A 24,162-nucleotide genomic window follows, 5' to 3' on the forward strand; every position below is an offset into this window, starting at 1 on the left:
CTGTAAACCACTGATGATCCAGCACCTTTAAACATAATGTATCAATCACCCTGATGCTAAGTTACCAGCAGCTCCATCAGAATAAAGCGTTTTGTGAGAATACTGCAACGCTCTGAGGTTTGACCAAAGATTACACCTTCAATAAACAGTCAAAAATCTCCAGGTGAAATACCAGGGAAAACGGATGGGAATTGGTACAATAAATCTGATGCTTGCATGTTATTCCCCAAAAACGTTTATCCCCCATACCCCCCCCCTCTTTCCGAAATTCCGGTTTCCCTGGTAACTTGAACGCCCTGGAGGGAAATAACGGGGATTACTCCAGTAATAAGTGCCTTAGAAACTATGATCAGTCAAAAATCGAGGTTCCCATATTCACCGATGTTAAAGATTCTTTGAGATGGGCATATTTATTGAACTGCATTCTTTGAGGCAGCCAAAAAGAAGTTTTTAAGTTCCGTATTTGTTTTTTGCTGTGGCTATAGAGAATATTTGACTCCACCCACACTTTTCATTTGGCTTTTGTACTTGCTCACTCATCTCTGACCAGAGGGTGTGACTCTCTCCTCTTCTCCAGCATACCTGCCTGCAGTAGCGGCCGGTGTATTGATATAGTGGTGGGAGGGTGGTGAGCTGGGACAGAGGGGGGAGGGCAAAGGGCAGATGGACAAGACAAAAAAAACACGCCCCTGCGTTGCCACATCTCGCCCCTCTCTTCTGCAGGCACAGGCTTCCAGAGTGCACTGCGGCCAATCCTGATGCTGCTCATGTTGCTAAAAGCAGCATCAGGATTGGCCTGAGCACCCAGGATTTGTGCTCTCAGTGAGACTGGAAGCCTGTGCCTGCTCTCCCCTACCCGGCTACGCAGCTCGGGTTGAAGAGAGCTCGAGTTCACATGACGGTTTGTCCGGCCAGAGACAGCCGGTCAAACTGTAATGCGCACTGATAACAGTGCCCACCGCTTCTCCTCAGTGCCAGTTATTCCCTGGCCCCGCCCCCAAGACTCCACGGTAGGAGAAAAATAAAACGATAATAAACACGGTTTATTATAATTACATTTTTCAAATTTTGCAGCTGCTGCTGGCAGGGGGAGTGACGCTCCTCTGCCACAGCAAAGGAGTCGCCGCTGCCTTCCTGTTGTATGAGTTTGATTTAGGGAGAAGCTGCCCTGGGGCGGTTCTGCATCTCTACAGACCAGTAAGCCTTTTCAAACTCTCTTCCAGCTGAATCCTTGACAGGTGAAGACCCAGAGATGAGATCCTTCTCGGTCACCATCTCCGGAAGGACCAATGTGAAATTCCGCTTTATGAACTAGCATTACATGTGCTGTACATTAAAACAAAAACAAATCGACTAACCTCAAGTCATTAACCAACAATACAAATTAACTCTCAAATCTTTTACTAAGATTGTGGAATAAAAAGTGAATCAGTGTTTTTAAAGAAAGTTTAATTTAAAAAATGACAGTACATTGAAACAGAAGTGGTGTTGCATGAGAAGCAGTAGATTGGTGGTCAGTGAAGTATACATTGCATGGCTAGTGTCAAAGCGTCCATCTTCACGTCTCAGGATGGCAAGTGTCGATCTGATACCATTTTATCTAGTCCCAGGTGTTCTGTGGCTAGGCCCCTCAGGAAAGAAACCTCCACTGCCAACCAAAATCAAACAATACCTTGAAACACTCATAAATCACTCTTCAAGTATGAACCTTCTCGGGTCTTAATACAGGGATGCTTATTGTGCAGTTACTCCAGGCCCTGGGGCAGATAAGGTATTTTTCTAAGCATTGAAAAGTTTTGTTAGATTTTTCATGAGCAAAACAGTCCAAGGGAGGAGGGGAGATGCTTGTTGTGGTTGTGCAGCAAGTAGGAATCTCCTCTCTAAGCTGGGCTGGTGAATGCGGCATAGGGGTAGCTACTAAACAAACAAAAATACCCTTGCCAGCTGTGATATTCTCTGCCATTTAACAAGGACATCCTATGAGGGACAGGGGCAATCCACTGGCACTGCTGACATGCTCATGAGTTCTGTTGACTGTTTCAAAGGAGTATAGTTGCAAACCAAAGGGGAAAAACACAGAACACAATGTTTGCGTCTCTCTTCTGACACTATTTCCTGTTCTTCCGAAGCGCGGGGTGATGAAAACAATGCAATCAGGTCAGAAAAAAACTTGGAAACCCGTTGAATCACCGTTAGATCTGGAGCTCAGAAAGTCTTTCAAAAGATTTTAGGAAGTGGGTGTTCCTCGCCACTTATGGATGCGTTCCCAGCAAGGGATTATCTGCGGCTCTGCCAACATTCCACACCGTGACCTCGTGTCCAGCAACATTCATGAGTGTTTCCAAAACATCTCCGTTGCCATGGTTCCAGAGTACTGTTTCCTTTAAGTGGGTGCCAGTTTTTCATTTCTTCAGAGGGCGCCCGCAGTCCTTTGTGTGACTGTCCAGCTCGGGGGTTAACTTGGGCATCTGTTGGGGCCTTTTTCGTGCTTACAGATGAGGTGACATAGGACAAGCTACCTGTTAGCAGTGCCATGCATTAATGGCGGTGGCATCTCACTTCGGTGACACACAATGACTACAAATCTTAGCTGCTACTCTCTTATTAAGGTGTTTTAGGCACCAGAGCAACATATTTAGGCATAGATTTGGCTACCTGGATGCACTATGTCATCAAAACAGATACGAGCAAAATGGATGTGTTTTATGGTTAACGGCAGAGTGACCTTTTGATGTGCTTTGTTTATTTTGATTTATTTTTTGGGTGAATTCTTTTGGTTTATTTTTTGGGTGAGAGCCTGAGAATTCTTGAAGCATGCTGTGCTCTTACAAAATGATTTGACATCACCAATGTAAGGAATGGATGTTCTAGTAAAGGTGTTGAAATCTGTGTATGACAATGCGAGGGAGTTCTTGGTGCCAGAATGAGTCAAGTACCCTCAGTGCACTCCAACTTCTTTTGCTCTAGCGCAGTGTTTCTCAAACCTGTAAGGCCCATACCCATGTACGCCTGGTAGACACAAGTGATGAAGTTTCCCGGTTAGACCAAACCAATCATACATTCTTTGTAATGTTGAAAACGGGGAAACTAGGGTCACAACATCATTTAAATTTAGATTACTAGAAGAAATTGTCTTTGTGTTAATAAACGTTTGAGAAACACTGCTCTGCTGTTTAAAAGTATACGTACAAAAATAGATGAAATAGTGTCTTACGGCTTAGTTTGCCATTGTGCAATTGCACGACATCTACAGTGCAAATTCTCTTCCTCTGCAAGTGTAATGGTGCTGCAGGTTAGGCCTTGACAGTCATTTTTGTAAGGACTGACATAACACTGCTGTGTAGTAATTTCCTTCTCTCCCAAGGGAGAAACCAGCTGTTTAGCTGCTAGAGGAATTCAGGTCCTAAAGTCTGAGGTGTACCTACGCCAGAGTCTTTGGAGTTCGTTGGTAGTTGTTATATGTGTCTGTCAGTCTCAGTGTGGCGAAAAACGACATGGTGGGGTAACTCAGTCGATTTCAAAGCCAAAGTTGCTTTTAGTTTAGAATTTTACATCTTCAGAATATACTTCTCTCGTGATGGTAGTTTTATTAAAGTACACAATACTTCTCTCGCGATGGCAGCTTGATTATACTACACACTCTTATGTTGTAAAACTATAATAAGTAGGGACCGGTTGTGACAGTCAACCCACTCCGTTGAGGCTACTCAGGATATTCTGCACCTACTACACATGTGCACTGGCGTGTGCGTTGTCTTGCAGGCAGGGCATGTGAAGTACATGTTCACGTCCTCCCTCTGCCTGTAGCGTCACACACAAACATAACATTATAACAAGTCAGTCCATAGTGGTATCAAAGTGCCAGAATTTTTACTAAAACATGGGCCTCTTATAAAAGCAGAAATATAGATGTGCCATCAAAATCTAGGTGCCTACGCTGTTGTATGCTTGTGGGCATCATGCTTGGTAAAACATTCCAATGCGTTGAACGTGAAAGTGCTCATACCTACTGTTCTGATTTCATAATCTATCTTTATTGGCATCGATTAGTTAGTCAGCATTAGATTCTATGTACCTTTAGGGAGAGTTTTTGGTACTTAATAAAGATCTAGAAGACAACGGGCCGCATACATGTGTTATTGTTATACAGAATTCTGTTTCAAGAAATGTGTAATCATTAGTGTAGGGTCAGTGGTGAAAAATAAAGACTTATTGTTGTTGCACCAAAGTCCTATGAAATAAACATTTCATAAGGAAGATATTTTTCGGTACAAGCTCCCTCCAGCAGCATTTGTTGCCTTCAGTTCAAGGTTGGCAAGTGCTCACACTTACTGTTGTTTAATGTCACCAGAAGTTGCTATTGCAAGCCTTGAGCTTAGTTGCCGTCTTTTGAGATCATTGTTACATTAATAATATGGTGCTGGAACTTTCTTGCAGGGCTGTGGGTGCATGACGGTTGCAGCTTGGTCACCCAGTCGTATGTACAATCTTAAAGCTCTCGCCTTGGCACAAGCACATAACTACATGCGTGAACTGTGCTCATCGTGAGCCTGGCCTCAAGAGCAAGGCCATCCAAATGGAAAGCTGCCTTGTATCAAGATCAAGTATTCAGCATGTTGTAATATTTCAGCCGGAGTACTACTCTTCTTAAAATGATGCTTCACACTGTAGGATCAATAGACCACCCTCAAGGGCTCACACTGCTGTCAGCAGATGGGCCCTGCATCCAGCAGCCATCTTTGAATCCCTGGTCTTGCTTCTTCTTGATTGGGTACAGGGAGACCCCTCCACTCATTACTGGTGGCTGCTTATGTTAGATCTTTTGTGGTCCAATATGGTACAGGGTGAATTTATATATTGCTGGCCCTTCCTTTCCAGCACAGTGTTTGGCACCTCATCCCACCAGACTGGTCCCCTAAGTCATTTTGGCTATGGGCAAAGTATGATGCATTCACAGGAGTTTCACAAGAATGAACATAAGCACCAGCATCAGGACGATTAGCACGAAGTTGAGCAGCAGGTTGAGGCCTCTGTTGTTGGCAAGATCCATGGTTGCGTGCTTGTCGGTCTCCTCGGTTGTGATCCTATAGGAAGCTGTCACTGGTTCAAACCTGGATTCACAAGGATTGGACACACTTTGCTGTTCCGTCGCTGTGCTCTCAGCGTCTTCTCGTTCTTGTCTTTCACCACCTAAGAAAAGATTGTCAATCATAGTAACTAGAGACAACAGAATTCATCTTTTTATAAATTTACACATTACAGTTTCACGAAATGACTTAATTAAACAATAACTATTAGTTAATTGTTTCGTACAATAGTGTCAGGGACCCCCTCTATCCATGCATTACCCAAGGGGCATGGCCTAGAAGACCTCAGATTTAGGGCATTTTTTTAGAGCTGAGTCTAGGTAATTTTAGTATTGATAGAGTCTGTAAGAATAGGAAATTATTTATCCCTAGAAATGTGTTAAATGTGAGAATTTGAAAAAGACCTACTATAAATATAGGGATCATGCCGTTTAAAAGCAGGGCAGCACGAGAGCAATAGGCCATGCTGTTACTGCTTCTAGAGGCATGGCAAGACGTGACAGGCCTGTAGGTAATCTACTGTCTGTACAGCTCGTATCCTTCATGCTTCCTCCAATTTATGAAACTTGTCCATTTTCATTTGATTACCTCTGGATTAAAAAATCTAAAAGGATTTTTTTTCCCCAAAATCTTTTTATGGAGCTTTATAAATCAACAGCAGCATAGACATTGTCTATTTTTTTCATGTGTCATCACTGGGGTGGGAGTCTGACGCTTAATACATGTATAACATTTCCTAAGTGGAATTTTAATCATAATAGCCAAAAAAAAGGTGTCTAAAATTAAGTCGGAAACAGAAGAGACATTGAGTTAATATGAGAATGAGGGAAAAGTTAAGAGATGGTTAGTAGATCTTCCGCCATTAACTACGTAAATTAAATTAAGTTAGATATATTTACAAAAAGGTATAGGTTTTATAATTTCAAAATGGAAAATACATGTTGCAGAGGAAGCAACATTGTCGTAAACAAGCTAAAACAAAATTAACATCAAACTTAAATTGTTTTTAGTCCGATGTTATTTGAATAAAACAAATAATTGTGAAGTACTTAATGGGCTCAAATCTACTTCCACATACTGCCTTGTCAACGAGCCATACTCCTACTCTATAGAGGGTTCTTTTTGCCCCATACTTATTTACTCTCTGGTCTCTTGGCTGTTATTGCCAAGGAACGTGCCAGTCAACTCTTGCCGTTTAGTAAAGAGGCACCTTCTTGGGCACTGCACTCCGGCTCACGGCGGCCTCTGGATTACAGTCTCTACCAACTTTTGCCTGATTTTAGTCCGAAACATACAGTGTTCGACTTTTTTGCCATTGCTCCTCCTAATAGATGAACTGACTTGGAGTATGCTGCGGCACACAAATATTTATATGGAAAGCTGGCTGCTTACATACACTGGTATCAGCTAGGTTCAAGTTTGCCTTCCCAGCCGAGGGTGACATTTATCTCTTTCCCTCTAGCATGTGGTATTGCTCCATTAGTCCTCTATTGTGTATCTGCTCATGGCTTGAAGTTTAAACACATATCCAGGACTCCAAAGCACTGGCCGGGGGTCTAAAACAACTGTTTATTAAAGAGACTGGGGTACATTAGCTTTCGGCGACAAGAGGAATATGTACCACGTTCCCTGGTTATTTGGGATACTTTGCACTCCACCATTTAATGTTCCCATGTGTCTCTTCTACGTTTGTAAAGTGTCTAGTATCTCTCTCCATCCCTTTTACAAGATCACCAGTTGCTTATAGTTTTTCACCCCTGTTCTTTTGGTTTCCCGCCCCCTCTTGTGGGTTGATTTCCATTTGTTTCTGTTGTTATGCTCTTCTATTGCTGATGTTCCACATTTTTTGTCACTGTGTCTCACGAGGATGCTCTAAGCTGCCACCAAAAAGTATTGATTTTTGATCTGTGGAACTCCACTTCTCGCAAATATCAATCCCAACTAGTCGCTTATGATTGTGGAAGCATTGTCTACTGCTCAAACATGTTTTCTCATGCCAACATTTTCTTGGATAGGTTTATTGGTGGACACGCTGGCCCGCAGGCTTCTCACATTAATTTTCTGCCAAATGGCTGCTCATTCGTGCACACAATTACAAAGTCAAATGATGTCCCCTTTGCTACCACAGACAGTCTTACTTGCATCTTTTACACTTAACCGTTTACTCTGAGACACGTGATCACCCAACTTCTTTCCCAGTGCTTTCATCATTCCATCTCACCTCAACTACGGGATATTTTCTAGTTACCATAAATTTGTTTTGTTGCCCTTAGATACCTTCTAAGTCTCCTCTTTTACACCAATTTGTCAAAACAGGCATATCAAATTTTTATTGGATTATCAGCAGGACTGATATATACCTCAGTTTCTTTGCCCCGAATCTTTCTTACTTTTCATAAATGCCACAATCTATGTCAACGCTCAATAAATAAAATGTTCTGGGCCTAACCACTCATGGGCCAATTAATGAAGAGCACCTGAATCTAGAAAGATTTAACATTTTAAATTAAGATTTCGTCTCTACACTGGCCTACCTTGTTCAAACAGATTTTTCCATCTAGGTATTTTATTTATTTCAATAAGCTTAAATAAGTATTCTAGAAGGGTCTATAGAGGATAGATCTGGGCAGACAAGGGGTAGTGATCAACTAAACATGAAAGAGGAAAGCTAAGGTGTAACCAGGAAGAAAATAGGCCAAAGAGCTTCATAAGAGGGGTTAAGCAAGCAAGCAGCCAGTATCGTGGTTTGGAGAAGTGGCAGAGTGTCTGCGTAACACAGGGAGAGAAGGAGTAGATATTTCTGTAAAGTGTTGAAGGAGCATGAGATATGTTTAAAAAGTTATCCTTTTAGGTCAGAGAGTGGTGTTCAAATAGATTCAGATATAAATCAATCACAGCCTTATAAGTGTCCCATGATTCAGACCATAACGTTTAGGGACAATGGATTTTTTAAGAAAGGTGACGTTCATGGATGAATTATAAGATGATACATTTATTTTTAAGCATTACTAAGATTTTGTCATCTCTTCTATAAATGTAATTTTAAAAATTGTTTAAAAAAAAAAACTTGAAGAGTGGATACGGCTTCACAGCACTGTGTATTTTAAAAATATTTATCAATCTGGAGTGAGGCCATTGAAAGGAGGGGTTGGTCAGGGTGAACATTAAGTTGCTTAAGACTTGTCCGTTCCCTCCTACAGCCCCTGATGTCATCAGGGTCCCTCTATCTGTGTTGTCGTTGGGTCAGGGTGACAGTGTCCATTGTCAGGCAAATGTGGCCATCTGAAGGCCTTGTTCATCAGCATCTTTGAAGGTTAGTGTCCCTTCCTTGGACTGAGTAACAAATGTCCTGGAGAATTCATGCACGTGTCAGTGGGGTTTTTGTGTCATTGGAATTCAGCATAAGATATTACCTCCTCCCCCGTTTCACTCTTTAGTTGTATCATTTTTTTACCTGTCATTTTCTCAAAAGACATTCATGTGGTACTTTACACTTTAGGCAACGTTAAAAAACAGACATAAGTTTTTTGTCTTTGATTTTATTGAATTTGTTCATGCATTGAAATATAACATCTGAGTGCTAACATAAATCTACATTAACATTTTCTAAAACCGTATTTAAACACAAGAGAACAGCTTCTTCTCTACAGCTAACCAAATAATTACTGACGTCATTTGTAACACATAATCTTGGTGTAAGCTCACAGGTTTCATCTTTCAGCCATCACATTCTGACACCGGCTGTTTAGTTTATTGGCAAAATATTGTTGTGGTAGATAGAACTGTGCTGGCCACTCAGAACGGTGTCAATAGAAAAACAATGTATAATACAGGGCTTTCCCTTCTGTAGTGTGTCTTTTTGTGCGCGCGACATGCCTTTGCTGGTGTTTTATGTAAATCATCCTTGCATTGCATGCGTTGGCAGAAACAAAATGGCGGAGCCATAGCCAATGCTCTCCCTTCCTCAGTGACCCTGGGTTCCCATAAGTGCATTCTGTTGATGTTCTTGGTCAAGGTGACGGCCCCAGTGGAGCTTTGAGAACATGTTTATAAAAGACCCATCAGCATTGAAACTGGTGCTGTTCGTTGACTGTAGCCTTCTCGAACTCTCCGTTGGAAGTGTGTCGCTTTCCGTTTCCTTTTCTATCTGAGCTGCTGCTGCTTTTTGGCTGCCATATCGGAGAACGTTTCTCTTTTTTCGGGCATGTCGCAGTTATTTTCCTTCATTATCTCAGTTTCCTCTGGATCGTTCTCACTAGCTTCATTCTGCTGGTCGGCGTCCAGCTAGTCTGCAGTAATGGAATGGACAGGCTTTGTTGGTTTAACTTATGCATTGTACCCGGTGCGGGGAAAGCATGACCACGTGTAACCTTGTTTCAGACAGAAGTCTATTTTTTTGCACGTCATTTTCTCTTTTTTTTTAGGAGGACTTTTTGTTCATTTTGCAAGTTTCATCTCATTGTTCTTGTTTTCGTTTTGTTTCTTTTAGTTGTTGGCTTGGGTTTCCTTCCCTTGTCATTACTCCAGACATGGTGATTTGTTATGGTTGTGTTTCCACAAACTTACTACCACAAACACTGACCCTGCCATAGTTACGATGGGAATTCAAACTGACCAATAGCAGCGTGTCTGAAGGTTCTGCACCTGTCGATGCACCCGCCAACGGAAGGGGGACGAGACAGTATCCAAGCTATATTTTTGTGTTTTGTCACAATATTACATTGCACCGAAAGGGTTAAACGGGGCGTTTTAAATTCATTGTAACATGGCGGCCAACAAATGAATGCTTGTGATTGCCTGACTATAGACAAAGGTTGCCATCGTTAATAAATAGGGTATTTCTTCAAAGTCCATGTCATGCACTATAAAAGATAATCAAGCTGCACCATGCGCAAGACAAGTCTGTTGTCCAACATAGATAACAACATTGCAATTTCTTCAGGATTCTACTTCATGTAAACATACGTTTATAAAGTAAATCTGGCTAAAATCATTGATGGTAGGCTTAACGGAGTGAGGGTAGTTCTATTTGCTCAGTTAAAAAAAAATGGCCACAGTGCTCAGTTGTAGCCTAGCTATTTGGCCACATGATGGCAGTGTTGCTTCACAATAATAGTTCCTATCTTCTCAGTCTGCGATAACGCCTCCATGCCTGTGCACAGCTAAATTAATTTGTTGTATTAGAACATCTGCTGTGCAGTCATGTGGTTTAGCATGGCTGATATTTTGCGGTGAAGCATCACCACCCTACAGGTATTGTGTGAGAAGGCCTGAAGTTCAAGAGGTACACCACAGTACCAGAACTCTAACCCCAGCAGTGTTAAGCACTCTGGCATCTCTACCTAGTAGATGGCAATCCACAACTGACATTTGGCTCCCTGATCTAGGAGCCTGCAAGACTTCATAATAAGGTTTGGTGACACCTCTGCGTGTCTCCTCTTGTTCTTTTTATTTCATTTTTAGATATTTAGACTCTTCCCAGGAAATAAAGCAGAGGAGAGGACATTTGGCATTCAAAAGCTCATAGTGCATTCCTGAGGCATAAGAGTGGATAGTTTCAATCTCGTCTGATGAGATGCTAGTATGAAATGGGTAGGCTCTGTTTGTTTCCGTTAGTTTTCCCTACCCCTTTGTTGCTTCCTTCTAGTACCATTACCCAGCAGCAATAAAGTGCAAGGAAAGACGCAACATCTTGGAAAACCCTCATTTCGTAGCACGTGTCGCTCTGCATAGTGCTACCATCTGGCGTTACGCTCGGATGTTTGCAACCTGTTTTTCCTTGAAACAGTCTTTTGAGTTACAAGGTATATGGTCAGAACTTCATACACAGAAGTCTTGGGTGAAGTAAATCACACTGAAGAGCAAGTTGAGGCACGTCTGTAATCGTTTCAAATCTTTGCAGGATTACCATCTTTGGCTGCTACCATGACGCTGTCGGCATATATACAAGAAACATTCCATTGTCAAAATGTGCATACTTTAGGGTTCTGTGATTATGCAGCTAAAGCCTTCCCTTGAGGTAGCCAAGCGGGTATTGTGGTTGCACAGATTATCAAAGGGAATACATGCATGGCCTATGGTATGCTGCAGAGAATGTGTTCCTCTGCTTTACTGGCCATATTATTGAGATTGTTTGGCGTGAACGGCAAAGGAAAGATGAGTTTACCGGTGAGTGCAAGGGCATATAAGCATGCTATAAGGAGCACAGTGCATCATACAAACTTTCTGCTCTGGGTGTTTTCATATCAAGGGGTCCAGCTTTGGGTGTTGGCTAAATAATTGTCTATGCTGCCCAGGAGCACCATGGTCTGCAGTCTACAGCACTCAGGCTTGATTCAGAGTACAGGCGCAGGCAGTGCAGTTGAGAACCATTTGTAGTCTGTTTCAAACCAACGCAATTGCAAAGCACTGTGTATTGACATAAAAAGAACGCTCTCACTTCAAAGCAAATTCGCAGTTCTCTTACTTTTAAAGCGAAACCAGAAAGAAGCTAAGATACATAAAAGATGTGCTTTGGAATTTAGAGCATTTGCAGGAGCACATCACAAAAACTGACAGACATGCAACCTAACACATGCACATCCTTGCAACCACATACTCCTGAGTGACTTTTCATCCTGTGGCCACAGCAGCTTCCGTTCATTTGTAAAGCTGAAGAGTACGAGTAGCAGGCGGCTTTAGTCCCAGCACCAAATCCTCTCGCAAGAGCTTCCATGGATCGTAGAGGGTGCTCGGGACATAGAAGCTTTGGGTCATTTTGTTTAATGCAGTGCGGCGGGGAATCCACAATCGGGGTGGCGGAGAACTTCAGAGGAGCATCACAAGGATGCAGATGAGCAGGAGGCAGATTAGGATAAGCGAGAAATTGATGAAGAGGTCCTGCATGTTTTGGCGGGCCTGCGGGTTGACCTCGATGGTGGAGGCTCTCCTCATTGCAGAGCGGGTTATGTTCTGGACCTTCTCCATGGCTAGGCAGTGGGCGGGTTATAGCGGCAGTGCAGGGCGACAGACAGGAGGGCTCAGATGCAGTGCAAAGGGTCTTTCTCGTCTCTCTTGTTAGTGGGTCTTTGTGAAGCTGAGAAAGCAGGAGAGTGAAGAGTTAGAAACAGACATGTAAAGTGTGTTAAGCAATGTAAAGTGCGATAAAAGCAATGTGGGTTCTGAAGGGGACAAAAGCAGTTTAGGTGGAATAGAGGCACAAAATGGCAGAAATATGTATGCAAATGCAATGATCAGTGGAAATGGCAATATAAGGTCCAGTAGATTATTTACAGAATAATGACCCTTTGCAAATACGTTTCGCCACTCCTTATGATGAGGAGCCCTCTAAAAATCATAGAAGACGCAAAATACAGAATGAGGCATGCATTGACACGTGGATGTGTCCTAGAGCGAGCATAGCTTCTTCCTTTACTCCTACCCAGCTGCACTTCCCTCAAGTTGCTTCAGGAAGCCAATAGCCAGAATACAGGGGCTCCTGGACACATTTCTGCTGGACTTTGCTTTTAAGTACCCCCCTTCTTCATTACTCCCTCACTTGTTACATATACGCGCAAGTATACAAATCTATTTTATCTTGTGTTTACTTCTTTTTTTCTTACCCAAACTGTTAAGTGAGCCCCATTAAACGTGTAGGGATTGTTAAATTATAAACAAAAAAACACATCTACAAAAGTAATTGGCTACAAAATCCTTTGAAAGGCCTGTGAAAACCTATGCGTCCCCCCCCCCCCCCCCCACCACCACCTGATATGGGTTTACTTCTGTACTCTGGATTGGAAAGACCCTGGTAATATGTTTCAAAGAAACAAACCATCCCTAAAAATGGGTTTACACCTAAAGGGAAGCGTGGTGGTGTCAAATAATCTGGATTAGTGGCACTTGGCACCAAAATTTGTAAATGGCTTTGTACATAATCACGTCATCGCACTGCACCACAAATAGATGAGTTGTTGAAAAGACCCAGTAAATAACTGAAATCACCATTTTTGGTCATGAAAATGTGTGCCATTCTCACTCGCACAATCTTGATGTAGTGCATTAATGATTGCCCTATCCATCCATCCTTCATTTCTCTTTCATGGAGCATCATCTTCCCGCAGATGTCCTCACCTACACTATACTGTGGGCAGTGTGGTGTGCAGTGTTCAGTCATTGACACAGAGGCGCGTGGTGTACAATCAGTTGCCTTCATTTGCCCTCTATTTTCCCCCAATTTTCTCTCATCTGCAGTAACATCCTGAATATTTATATACAAAACGGTTTTCCCAATGAAATTGAAACGACCATCAGCTACCTCTAGTTATTCCACACAGTAGCAAGTTACTCTATCTGTGCAAATTGTAATTTTCAGTGCTAGTCTGGCAGGAATTAATGCTTTGGGCTTTTGCAACAGCCCCATCACACTCCCTCAACCACAACTATCCCATCTGGAACTGTCGCTTGGAATGTCTGGGATGCATTAACATTTTTGAGTCAGTAAGTCATTTAAGTCGTTTTAAGACTTGAAGTTAAAGTAAACTGAAGTTCTGTCAGCAAGTAAGAGTCACTGGAGAGCTGTGGAGCCGTAATCTGACAGACTGGGGAAGAGTAAATGCTTTAGTTTGACTAATTGCTGGTAACTTGTTTGATGTTCCCAGAAAACTAGGGGCATAAAATGGACCAGCGATGTCCTCTAAAGTGTTAAAACAGTAGTCCGAATGGGTCCAATTAGAATTATTCGCTGGCCGGGGTATCTCAGCAAAGTTTATGAGCCAGCTTGGCTCGTAGGCGGACCAACGCTGTGTAATGTGTAACGGAATTAGGCGAACATTGTCCGTCTGCTTCTTACACATCTCTGCAGCTCGTCGGAAAGAGAGAACAAAGCGTGTAACAGGCTTAATATATATATATTTTTAACGCAAGCTTTTGTTTTGATTGCATCTCATAAATTGGGCGCTCGGGTAAAGAAAAAAGCTGAAATCGCCTAATAAACCAGTGTCGGTCCTGTCTGAGAAGAGCACTGCAGGGAATGTGTGAAAGGGAGCTGCCGAGAAAATGAAAGGTCTTTGGGTGAGAGCCTGTGAAACGCCTCAGTACATTGCTTAAATGTACATTGGTCGCTACCTAGGCGAGGTGCATCTTAAAAAATGAAAAAGCATAGTTTGCCACAAAAAAGACGCGGTTTGTTCATCAGGATGTCTAATGTGCAGAAGTAATTGGCGGGAGTTCCCTTCTTCATTGAATTTACCAGCTGTTGGGTTGCCCTGAGAGCATGATGCTGTGCTTACTAACTAACCCACATCTTCTGCGGAAGCCAAGCATCTTACCGGCGGTGGCGGCGGGCGGGCGGGCGGCTGGATGGGCAGCCTCTGTGCCGGGCTCTGGGAGGGACTCTCCCGCTGCAGCGGAGCTTGGGGGTCTCTGGCAGGGCTTCCCAGCCGAACACCAGGCGTGTGGGAGCAATTGGAGGAGGCGCGGGGGAAAAGCAGAAAGTTTCAGAGGCAGGGCTCGTGATGTCAGCCCGCATTCCAGACTTGTGATTGGCTGCCTGGCCCAGTTTTCTCAGCGAGTTTATTTTATCTGATGATTATAGAAACACTGAACGGGGCTTTTACATGAAAACCACAGCCCCGCCCCCGTCTTCAACCACTCCAGTTGAACTGCAGTGCCAGTCATTATTGTAGTGATGCGCTAACACAGTGTGTGTGCACACACACAGCTCTATATACACAGTGACATATATACACTCCCCCAGCGGTCAAAGTGCGTTAAGAAAAAGTAATCGAACTGTGATGCTGTGCTAAATCAGAGCTGGGCGAGTAACCGTGGGGGCGGATCAAAGGCGTGGCTAAAAAAGCAAAATATTCTTTGACTTTTTCGGTCTTTCATCTTCGGGTAGGTGCATATAAAGTAAGGCACATCTTAAAGTAAAATAAATGGAAGTAAAGTTAGTCAGTGGGAAATGCGCTATCTTACTTTATGAAACCTTTATTAGCTAATGCACTGCAGAGGTCAGTGTCTGTATCCATAGAGCCAGGAATTGGATCCTGATTGGCGCAGTGGAAAATATGGGCTAGCACAGGCCCTGCTGCCCCTGCGGCACCCGGGCGAGTGTTATATCCCCTTAAAAAGAACACACTTCTCTGCTCAGGTGGTAACTCCTTTCCAATACCACTCAAACAGAATACATCTGTATCCGGTAGTGTCAAGGGGTACCATTAATCAAAGCCAATACCTGCTTCTGAGCTCCCTTTACATTTGCAGATTGATTAATTGCTCACACTTACATTTCTTTCAGGCAGCAGGCACCCTGGCAAGAAGGCTTGTTTACCTATCTGCCCGCCCTCGGTTTCACAGCATAGGAGACTCCCTACCTTACACTGAAGCAGAAGCACTTCCGCTATCTGAATTAACCGTCTAGGGACGGTTATCTTTTAACAGAAAGTAGGGGAACTGTTTTCCTTAAATTAAAAAAGTATGGGCACATCATGCCCCTCCGAACCCTCCCTCTTCGACCACTGTATACCACTCCTCAGCATTTTGAACAGGAGCAGCACGATCCTTCGATTGCACAGAGCCTGAGACTCACACTTTCAAAACCTTTTCAAAGTGGTTGACACTGTTGTGCCTCTCTAAAGCATATTTATTTAGGCTTTGGTGAGCCTTCTCCAAATAAAAATAATCTACTAGGTCTCTGCAATTTCTCAATGCATGGAAGACTAAAGAATTAACACAAACATCAGGTTTCTGACCATAGGATTTTCAGGGTGCTGATGTGGAATATGACGTGAGAACGGTACCAGAACTTGCATATTAAATTACTCATCCTCCTATACATTTTGTTAATTGAGTTAATCGCCCACTCCACAGATCTGTCTGTAACCTGCATGTTACTCACTCCTTAAGTGTACTTGTCCTGTGTGCAATAGGAGCTAGTGCTGGATCGATATTTCTGTGGAAAATGGAAGCCTGAACCCTTTGCTTCCTGTGCGAGATGTAAACTTGCTTTGCTACTGCCATGCAGTCCCTATTCTGCGAGGCAGTGAACCTTGCACTGCTGCTGCCTGATCTGTACCTGTCCTGTGACAGAAAAAGCATGTGCTCATGCTACCCTAGCTGTACCTGTCGTCTGAAGGAGGGCAGCTTTCACTGTTTCTGGCCAATATGTTGCTGTTCTTTGAAGAAGGGTGTTTCCACTGCTGTTCCTCATCTTATAAAAAAGTCTTCAGGTATATTTTGAATACACTTCCATTGCATTCCCAGACCACTTCAAAGCTTTTATTGGACACAGGGCAAAACTAGTTGTGGGGCCCTAACCTAGAGTCCCTGATTTCAGTCACAGCTTCCCAGCTTGACTAAACTGTGTCAACCTGGACAATGACGTTTCTTCCCTTTGCCTACTTTTCAGTGATCATCAAGTTCGAGAGCACCTTGAAATAAGTAAATTCAGGATATGCACTGTACAAAATCTTATTTTGTATATAGTTTAATAGACCATAATTGTGCTCCATCTGTGCCAATAGACCACGACTTGTTTCCTGGGTCGTTAATAAAACGGTTATCAGTGCAGAAGGGGGAAATAATGTGATATCCATTCAAGATCTGAATTGCTCAATGCATCCTAGCTTCCAAGCTTGATCAAACAGTTTGTCCCTAGGCAATTACTTTTCTTCACTGTGCCTTCTTTTTCATGATCATCACATCTGATGGTACCTTGAAAGAGTTCAGGGTGCACTTTGTACAACAACCTTTTTTTATGTATGGTTTAATCAACCATAAAATTGCTCCATCTATAAAAAATAAAGGCTTTTATAGAAGAAACGAGACAACTGATTTGCCTTATTCATTAAAAGAATTATCACAACTTAAAGGGTGTGGTTCACTAATTTTAATAAAGGCCACTCAGCGCAGCGATATAATCTAAGGTAACGAAGCAAACCAATTCAAGATACACTTTTTAATGTAAAAGTTATAAATACAGAGGAACTCTGTGACACTTGCAGCATTGCACGAGGCCCAGGCTGTGCTAAGAGCTTTTCTTCTCATCCTTCATGGTGCTGCTTTTCCAAACAAGCTCCCACATATTTGGGGCCACAGAGAATTATAGGACCTGGCTGTCACTGCTGCTCTCCCACTGCACTGTTGGCACTGGAAGCAAGGCAGAAGATGCTTTGGTGTTGGGTGTGTAGTCCGCAGTCTCAATGCCCATGCAGTCCAGCTGCCCACACGTGTCAGCTGTGAGTGTGGCTTGGCAGCATGGGCACGGCCTGTTTCACAGTGCAGGCTACAATTGCAGTGACTCTCCCTGTGTTATATGCTGGACGTACTGACAGCCTCGTCAATAGCATGTTGCAAGACCTCTTCAAGGAGTGGGACCAGAGTTAATTTTCCACCTCGCCCTGATCCACTGCTGAGGCTGGTGACCATGGGTCCTGAAGCAGGGATTATTTCACAATATTTGTGATATACTTGTATTCCTGGGTAAGATTCCTGAGTCCATAGGGCAGTATTCAATCCCCGAAACATGTTGGAAAAGAGAAGTGGGGTCTGTTACTCAGCTCTCCTGTTTTTATTCTTGTTGTAAGGAGACACCAGTAAAAACAGTTTTTGCTCCCCCACATACAATTTTACTATTGATCTGACAGTTTTGAATTGCAAAATAAAATGTAGTTATTGGCTCTCTGCTTTTTTCCTGTAGGCAGCCACAGATTTAACAGTCCAGAGGGTGAGAGGGCACAGACAGCCTTTCACAAGCAAATACGGCCATCTCCTGCTAATGGGCTACCATCAACACTCCTTGGAAAACATGAATGCTAAAAGGACCCGATTTACCAGAATAGTCAGAGCAGCATCAGTTAGACATGTCTAGAGACACAGAGAAAGGAAAACCATGACCTGTAACTCCCTCTTCTTGAGCCCACCATGGGGTTTGTGTGATTTAGGTGACACACTTAGAACAGCACTATGATGCGCCCTGCAGTGAACAAGCGCAGCACATGCTTCAGGTGCTGCTCCATGAGCTTCCGGCAGCCAATGTCCTTCCATTGGCCTGCACTTGTAACATTATTTATTTTACTTTCCAGAATTCACATTCTGTTTGGTGCTTGCCCGTCACTACCATCAACTTTCTTTTGTCACTGCATGCCCCTTCCCCGTTCATTGCTGGTCTGTCACTCCCACCATCTCTCTACCGTTACTGCATGCACCTTCCCCACCCCGTCGCTAGTTGCCTACCTCCATCATAGCTTGTTTTATACAGCGCTAAGTCGACTGGAAGGACTTGGAAAGCTTTACATGAGCAGTAGTTACATTACAATAGGACACAATTTTTACAGGCATGGGGAGATTGTGATTTGCCTAGAATCACAGGATGTGGAGCAGGCGCCTAGACTCAAACCTGGTTCCCCAGCTCCAAAGTCAGCAGCTCTGGCCATAAAGCCACAGCCTCTCCATGCTCAGTGTTCCAGCTAGCTACACTTTGAAACGCTGGTAACTGCAATGGGTATTTGTTCAAGAATATAAATTGCATATTAAGGATATAGTGAAAATAACAATTTAAACTTGTTTGTGTGTGTATAGTTAAAAAAAAAAGCGCTATGGAGCAGTCTGACCAAGTCATCGCTTTTTTGTTGTTTTTACTTTAACCGCTTCAGCGCGGCGCAAATTTTCGCGCTGTGCTGAACGTTCTAATGAGCCAAAGGGCTCATGACGGAACGGTTCCGTCATGAGCACAGGCCAACCGACGCTCATGACAGAACCGTTCCGTCATGAGCATCGAAGGGGTTAAGCTATGTAGTGCAGTAGCTCGCAATGCTGTGCAACATTAAAAAAAACATTGCAAGGCCAAATGATCTCCCATAAGCGCAACCTGTTGGCTTTGCCAGTGCTTGCTTTATTTGCCATCAGCTTTTCAATTCATGGACCGAGTTGCCCAACATTTGGCAGATACTTTGCATAGTCAGCTACTGTCTGGCATGTTAAGCATCATGTGGGGGAAAAATTGCCTTTGGCTAGGCCATGCACCCAACAGTTGTGGGCGGCCAACCCCAGAGTGCTGCATGAATTGGTCACAGGACTAGCCGTGGGCAGGCAAACCCCTCTGTGAAAATACTTTGGCTGTGCACAGCCGGGATCCTTGTTTCCCTTTTTCAAAGTCACGATTTTCATGAAAATCAGTTTTCTTCACACATTGGTGCCTTTCTCTCTTAGTTTAAATGGCAGCTGTGGGTTCATGACTTTTGAAAAAATCGCAATTTCCATGCAGCAAACTCATTTTTTCGTTTTTCTCCAATTAGCAAATGGTTTTAGCTTTATTTTTTTGTTGTCTACTTCATCATGACATAGAACTACCTAGTGTCGATGACAATGCTGATCCACATCATGTGGGCGTGGTGGGATCAGGAAAGGGGTGCAAAGTTGGAGTTAAGTTTCTTCATAATTTGTGAAAGGGTGAAATAATCTCCATTTGAGGAACAGACTGAAAACCTAGCTCTTGAGAAGTATGTTTTAGGGTAAAACTAGATGAAGAGAACTCTGCTAGAGAACAGGGTTGGGACCAGTGTCACGTGGCTCTCTACTGTGATTATCTACATAAATAACTCTCACATGCTGTTCTTGTGATGACTGTATGAGAAAACCTGCTTCTTGAGGAGTTGTTCCAGTTGAACATATTATAAGGAGTGAAGCATCTTAGGGGCATGCCTGAAGTATTGTTACATCCTTTGAATGTGGAGCATGGTGCTAGGCAAGAACACAGCCACATGCAATATTTTTTAAAGGGTCAGTTCCATTTGTCTTACATTATGCGCTGTGGGAAAGCAATATCTGTCTGGTACTTGTATTACACAATTCAAATATGTTTGTGTAAACAAAAGTGTTGGTTTCAAAATTGAAATATTTGTAGTTACACCTAAGTACATTGCATTTCTCAATTAGGCTTGTGACAAATAAAAGTGGTGGTCTCTGTAAGCCCAACGCATCTTTACCAGCTGAGAGGAAATGTGGTCTCTATTGTGCAAATCTACTGATGTGGGCAACAGCAATCTAAAAGCAATTCGTCAAAAATGTCAGAGCATCTTACAAAAACTCTTATGTTCGTTTTTTTGTATGCTGGTTTACATCCCTTCTCAATACCGTGTTCATAAGTGGAGCAGGGAAGGGAAGTCGAGCACAGTAAGATGAGGGCAGAAGGGAATTGACTGCTTTGTGTGGAAGGTCTACTGTGTTTTTATATCAGTTGTTTCCCAGCCTCCACCACGCCACGGAATTGGGAACCATAGTAGGTTCTGGCAGGGAACTGGAAGAAAGGAAGCGAAGCAGGGCATGTGCCCCCGTGAAATAAAAAAAGGCGGTAACGGGGTGTGGACGGTGAACACAGTAAATCTGGGGGAGAGGATATGGCCTGAGGGTCAGAGCTGCTGAATTTGGAATTGGGATACCAGGTCGGCTCAACATCTTGTGATTCTGGACAAATAATTTCCCTGTGCCTACCCAAAAAAAAGAATGTGTCCTTGCGTTATGTCACTGGTGTTGATGTAAAGCGCTCCATTACCTTCGGATGGAGTTTGCGCTAAATAACACTGCAACAAAAAAAAAGTATATTAAAAAACACTCCAGACAAAGGTAGGAAGGCAGCGGAGGCCACAAAATAGAAACATATGCATTCCACCACTACCTTCCCAGGATGCCATTATTGTGTAGTTTTGGGAAGAGTGGTGCTTCATAGAACAAAAAGGAAGAAAAAATAACTGGGAGGGTGGATCAGCAAGGGTGTTAGACCTGGCACCATTGGTGCGGGTCTCCCTTCCATTTTTTGCTTTAGCCTCCTATGTGTTTGTTGTGTGTTGGACTCCATTTTGCTGGTCTAGATGCTTTGGGCACTTTGCCACTGCGGTTCAGTGCCAAAGTGCAAGTGCTCCCTTTATACATTGTTGTTATGGATTAGTGATTCCATGATTGGCATAGTTGATTTACTTGTCAGACCCTAGTATAGTGCACTTTGTGTGCCCAGGGCCTGTAAATCAAATGCTGCTAGTGGGTTGCAGCACTGATTGTGCCACCCACAGAAACAGCCTGTAAAATGTAACTCTGGCCTGCCATTGCAGAGCCTGTGCGCAGTCAGGGACTGCCATATCGTCTTGGCAGGTGCACACACTTGCCAGCCCCTAAACCTTCCCTTTTCTACATATTAGTCACCCCTAAGGTAGGCCCAAGGTACCCCTGCGGGCAGGGTGCATTGTATGTTAAAGGTAGGACATGCCCTGATGTGTGTGGCATATCCTGATAGTGAATTACTGCCAATTTAGTTTTTCACTATTGCAAGGCTACCTGTTCCCCTAGGACAGAATGGGGAGTTTGTTTATAACATCTTATAAACATAACTGGCTTTGGGAACGAGGTAGAAAAATAAAGTTTAGTATGCCTGAACTCAGAATGTTAAAATGCATCTTTTAGTGAGGGTAATTTGTACTTTCTGTGTTGGAAAATACCACTTTTCTTGCCTAACCATCCAGTGTGCCTCTGCTAGGTTTGTTTGGATGACAGGGGCTGGAGAGGGGCTGCGGCTCCAGAAGTCTGAGTCAGGGCTGGGCTGAATAGACCTGGGCTGCATTTAGAGTAGGGGGAGGAGATTTCCTTTTCACCTGAATGGGCCTGGTCTGCCTTCAACAATGCTGTCTCCATCTCCTGTCAGGAAACTGCACCAGTGAGGACAGAACTGTTTTTTGCTGGGTACAGAGAACAAAGGATTTATGTGTATAAAAGTGGGACCCAGACCCCAGGCTGTTAGATCACTTCTGGGAAATCAAAAGGAAACTTTGCCAATGAGAAGAGCCAGATAAGCTGAGGAGGAATACTGCCGCTGTGCTGTTTGCTGTCTGGGTTTGGCATGCAGTGGCTGCTTGCTGCCAAGGAAAGGAGAAAATAACTTTGCTGTTTGCTTTATCATCTTGAGGAAGATCTCCAAGTGCTTGAAACTGAGCTTGCCTCCTGTTCTGAAGTTTCAGGGACACAAAGACTTCACCACCGGTTCCTCTGAATTTCCTTGCTGGGAACTCCAACCTGCAAAGAGGTGCCTGCTGCTGTTTACGACCGCTAGAGACTGTGGCTGAGAGCTGGAAAATCGGCGCAACACCGAAGAAGCGCGTCGCATCCGCACCTGTTTACCGACGCATCGCCGAAGAAACCGTTGTAGTGCCTGCCGTAGCTCGAGAAATCGCTGCATGATGCATCGGGTGCAACGATCTCCGAAGTCTGAGATCACCGCACCGATACCGACGCAAGCCTATGGTGCGACTGCATGAAACCACGCATCTTACTGGATCGACGCATCGCATCGAGGTGCCAAGACTGTCGCATCGTTTGGGGCTGCAGTAAGAAACAGACGCATCAACTCCCCACGCAGTAAGGAATCGACACATCAACTCCCCTGCGCTGTAGTAAGGAACCGATGCATCAACTCCCCTGCGCTGCAGTGAGGAACGGACGCATCACCTCCTCTGAGTGTAAGGAATGGACGCATCACCTTCCCTGAGTCCATTTTGTTTGTTTTTCGTGACACATCCAAGGTACTTTCTGAGAAAAGTGTCGCATTTACAACTTGTATTGAACTGAACTAATCCTACCATTCGAAAGTCTTATTTTTAATACTGTGTTGTGGATTTTTGTTGTTTGGTCTTGTTTTGGTTTAGATACAGTTTACCTATTTTTCTAAACTGGTGTGGTGTCCATTTGTACTGTTTTCACTGTATTACTGTATGTGTTCACAAATGCTTTACACACTGCCTCTGAGATAAGCCTGTCTGCTCGTGCCAAGCTTCCAAGGGGGAGAACAGGGGTTATTTTAGGAGTGTATCCCCTTACCCTGACTAGGAAGCAAGGGTCCCTATTTGGACAAAGGTGTACCTACCTCTGCCAGCTAGAGACCCCCATTTCTAACAAAGGGTAAGTTGTTAGGAAGAGACTTCACCAAGGGGCATCTCCATGCTCCATTGGTCAATGCCCAGGAGGGAAAAGGCCGAGAACCTAGCTGTATATACCTCTCAATTGCTTAAGTCTCCATCCATGCCTCTCATGTCCTCCATTTACTCCCTCCCTCATGTTTCCCTCTGTAGGAAGCTGGCGCTCTATATAGTGGACCAAAAAGAGTTACACTGTATAAAGAGTCTAGGCAAACCCCAAAGGAATTAAAGAGGCACAAATTACACCCCAAATGCTCTCTTTTGTGATAGTGTGGGTGAGCAGTTAGGCATATCAGAGGTTAGGCCTAAGCATTTATTGCATGCACAAAGGCAGTAAATGAGTCACCCACCCAATAAAGAAATCTGACACCAATTTATAAAAATAACACACACTTCTATACACATTTAGATATCAAGATCATCGGAATCTGGTACTTTTTTAAGTTATGAATTTTCACATTTTTCAAGCATGAACTCAGTGCATTTTTGGGATTGGTAATGTTATCCTATGGAGGAAAATCATGTATTGCATTCGGGCACATGACAGCGACTTATGGAACTGTTCTTCTGGACTTAAGGTGAGTATGGGGCAAGGTCCAAAGCCACACCCACAGGTCACCTCGGGAGGCTCTGGGGTATCTGGTGCAGAGGTGTTTCACGGCTTGAGTGTCCCATTTACTTTAATGGGAGAACGGTCCGGTTACAAAGAGTCTGCAAGCTGGGACTGGGAGACCTGCCCGGGGGAACCCACAGGGAGACTCAACCCTTGCGATGCTCGGGCTCATGGGGACCCCGTAGGTCCTCTGCTCCACGGGTACTGGGGCTTGGGTCTGGTGGTGTCTTTTGACATCAGATTCCGGTGCAGGAGTCTCTCGTGGTTGGAGGGGGTCTGCAAAAAGAGTCTGCAGGCGGCGACTGGAAGTTCATTCTGGGCAAACCCAAGTGTGGATTGGGCTCTAGTGGGTCTGGGGACCCCATTGGCACCGTCACCTCCCTTGGACTCGGGCTGTGGCGCGCGGGTGCATAAGTTCTTTGAGGTGTCGGTTGACGGCAGTCACAATCTCACGTTTTGGTCTTTGTTTTGCAGAAGAGGGGCACACAGGACACCTGGGCCACTCACGAAGTGGGTCTCCCTG

At 43.8% G+C, this 24,162-nt stretch overlaps 2 protein-coding genes and 1 long non-coding RNA gene across 4 annotated transcripts in view; 1 reads left to right on the top strand and 2 right to left on the bottom strand.

Annotated features, from left to right (window-relative positions):
* CEP85L (centrosomal protein 85L) overlaps nucleotides 1-24,162 on the top strand; it is a 519,352-nt gene that overhangs the window by 245,039 nt on the left and 250,151 nt on the right. The window lies entirely within an intron of this gene.
* Nucleotides 1,433-14,537, bottom strand: LOC144763155 (uncharacterized). Its single transcript, XR_013596168.1, has 2 exons — nucleotides 14,396-14,537; nucleotides 1,433-5,190 (listed from the first exon to the last, which is right to left on the bottom strand). It is a non-coding gene; the product is annotated as an uncharacterized LOC144763155 (long non-coding RNA).
* Nucleotides 11,745-12,174, bottom strand: PLN (phospholamban). The gene has a single exon (XM_078648482.1). It carries the CDS (start codon nucleotides 12,051-12,053, stop codon nucleotides 11,895-11,897), a length of 159 nt encoding a protein of 52 aa, XP_078504608.1. The 5' UTR covers nucleotides 12,054-12,174; the 3' UTR covers nucleotides 11,745-11,894.

This window comes from Lissotriton helveticus, chromosome 6 (assembly GCF_964261635.1).
Source record: "Lissotriton helveticus chromosome 6, aLisHel1.1, whole genome shotgun sequence".
Classification (NCBI taxonomy): domain Eukaryota; kingdom Metazoa; phylum Chordata; class Amphibia; order Caudata; family Salamandridae; genus Lissotriton; species Lissotriton helveticus.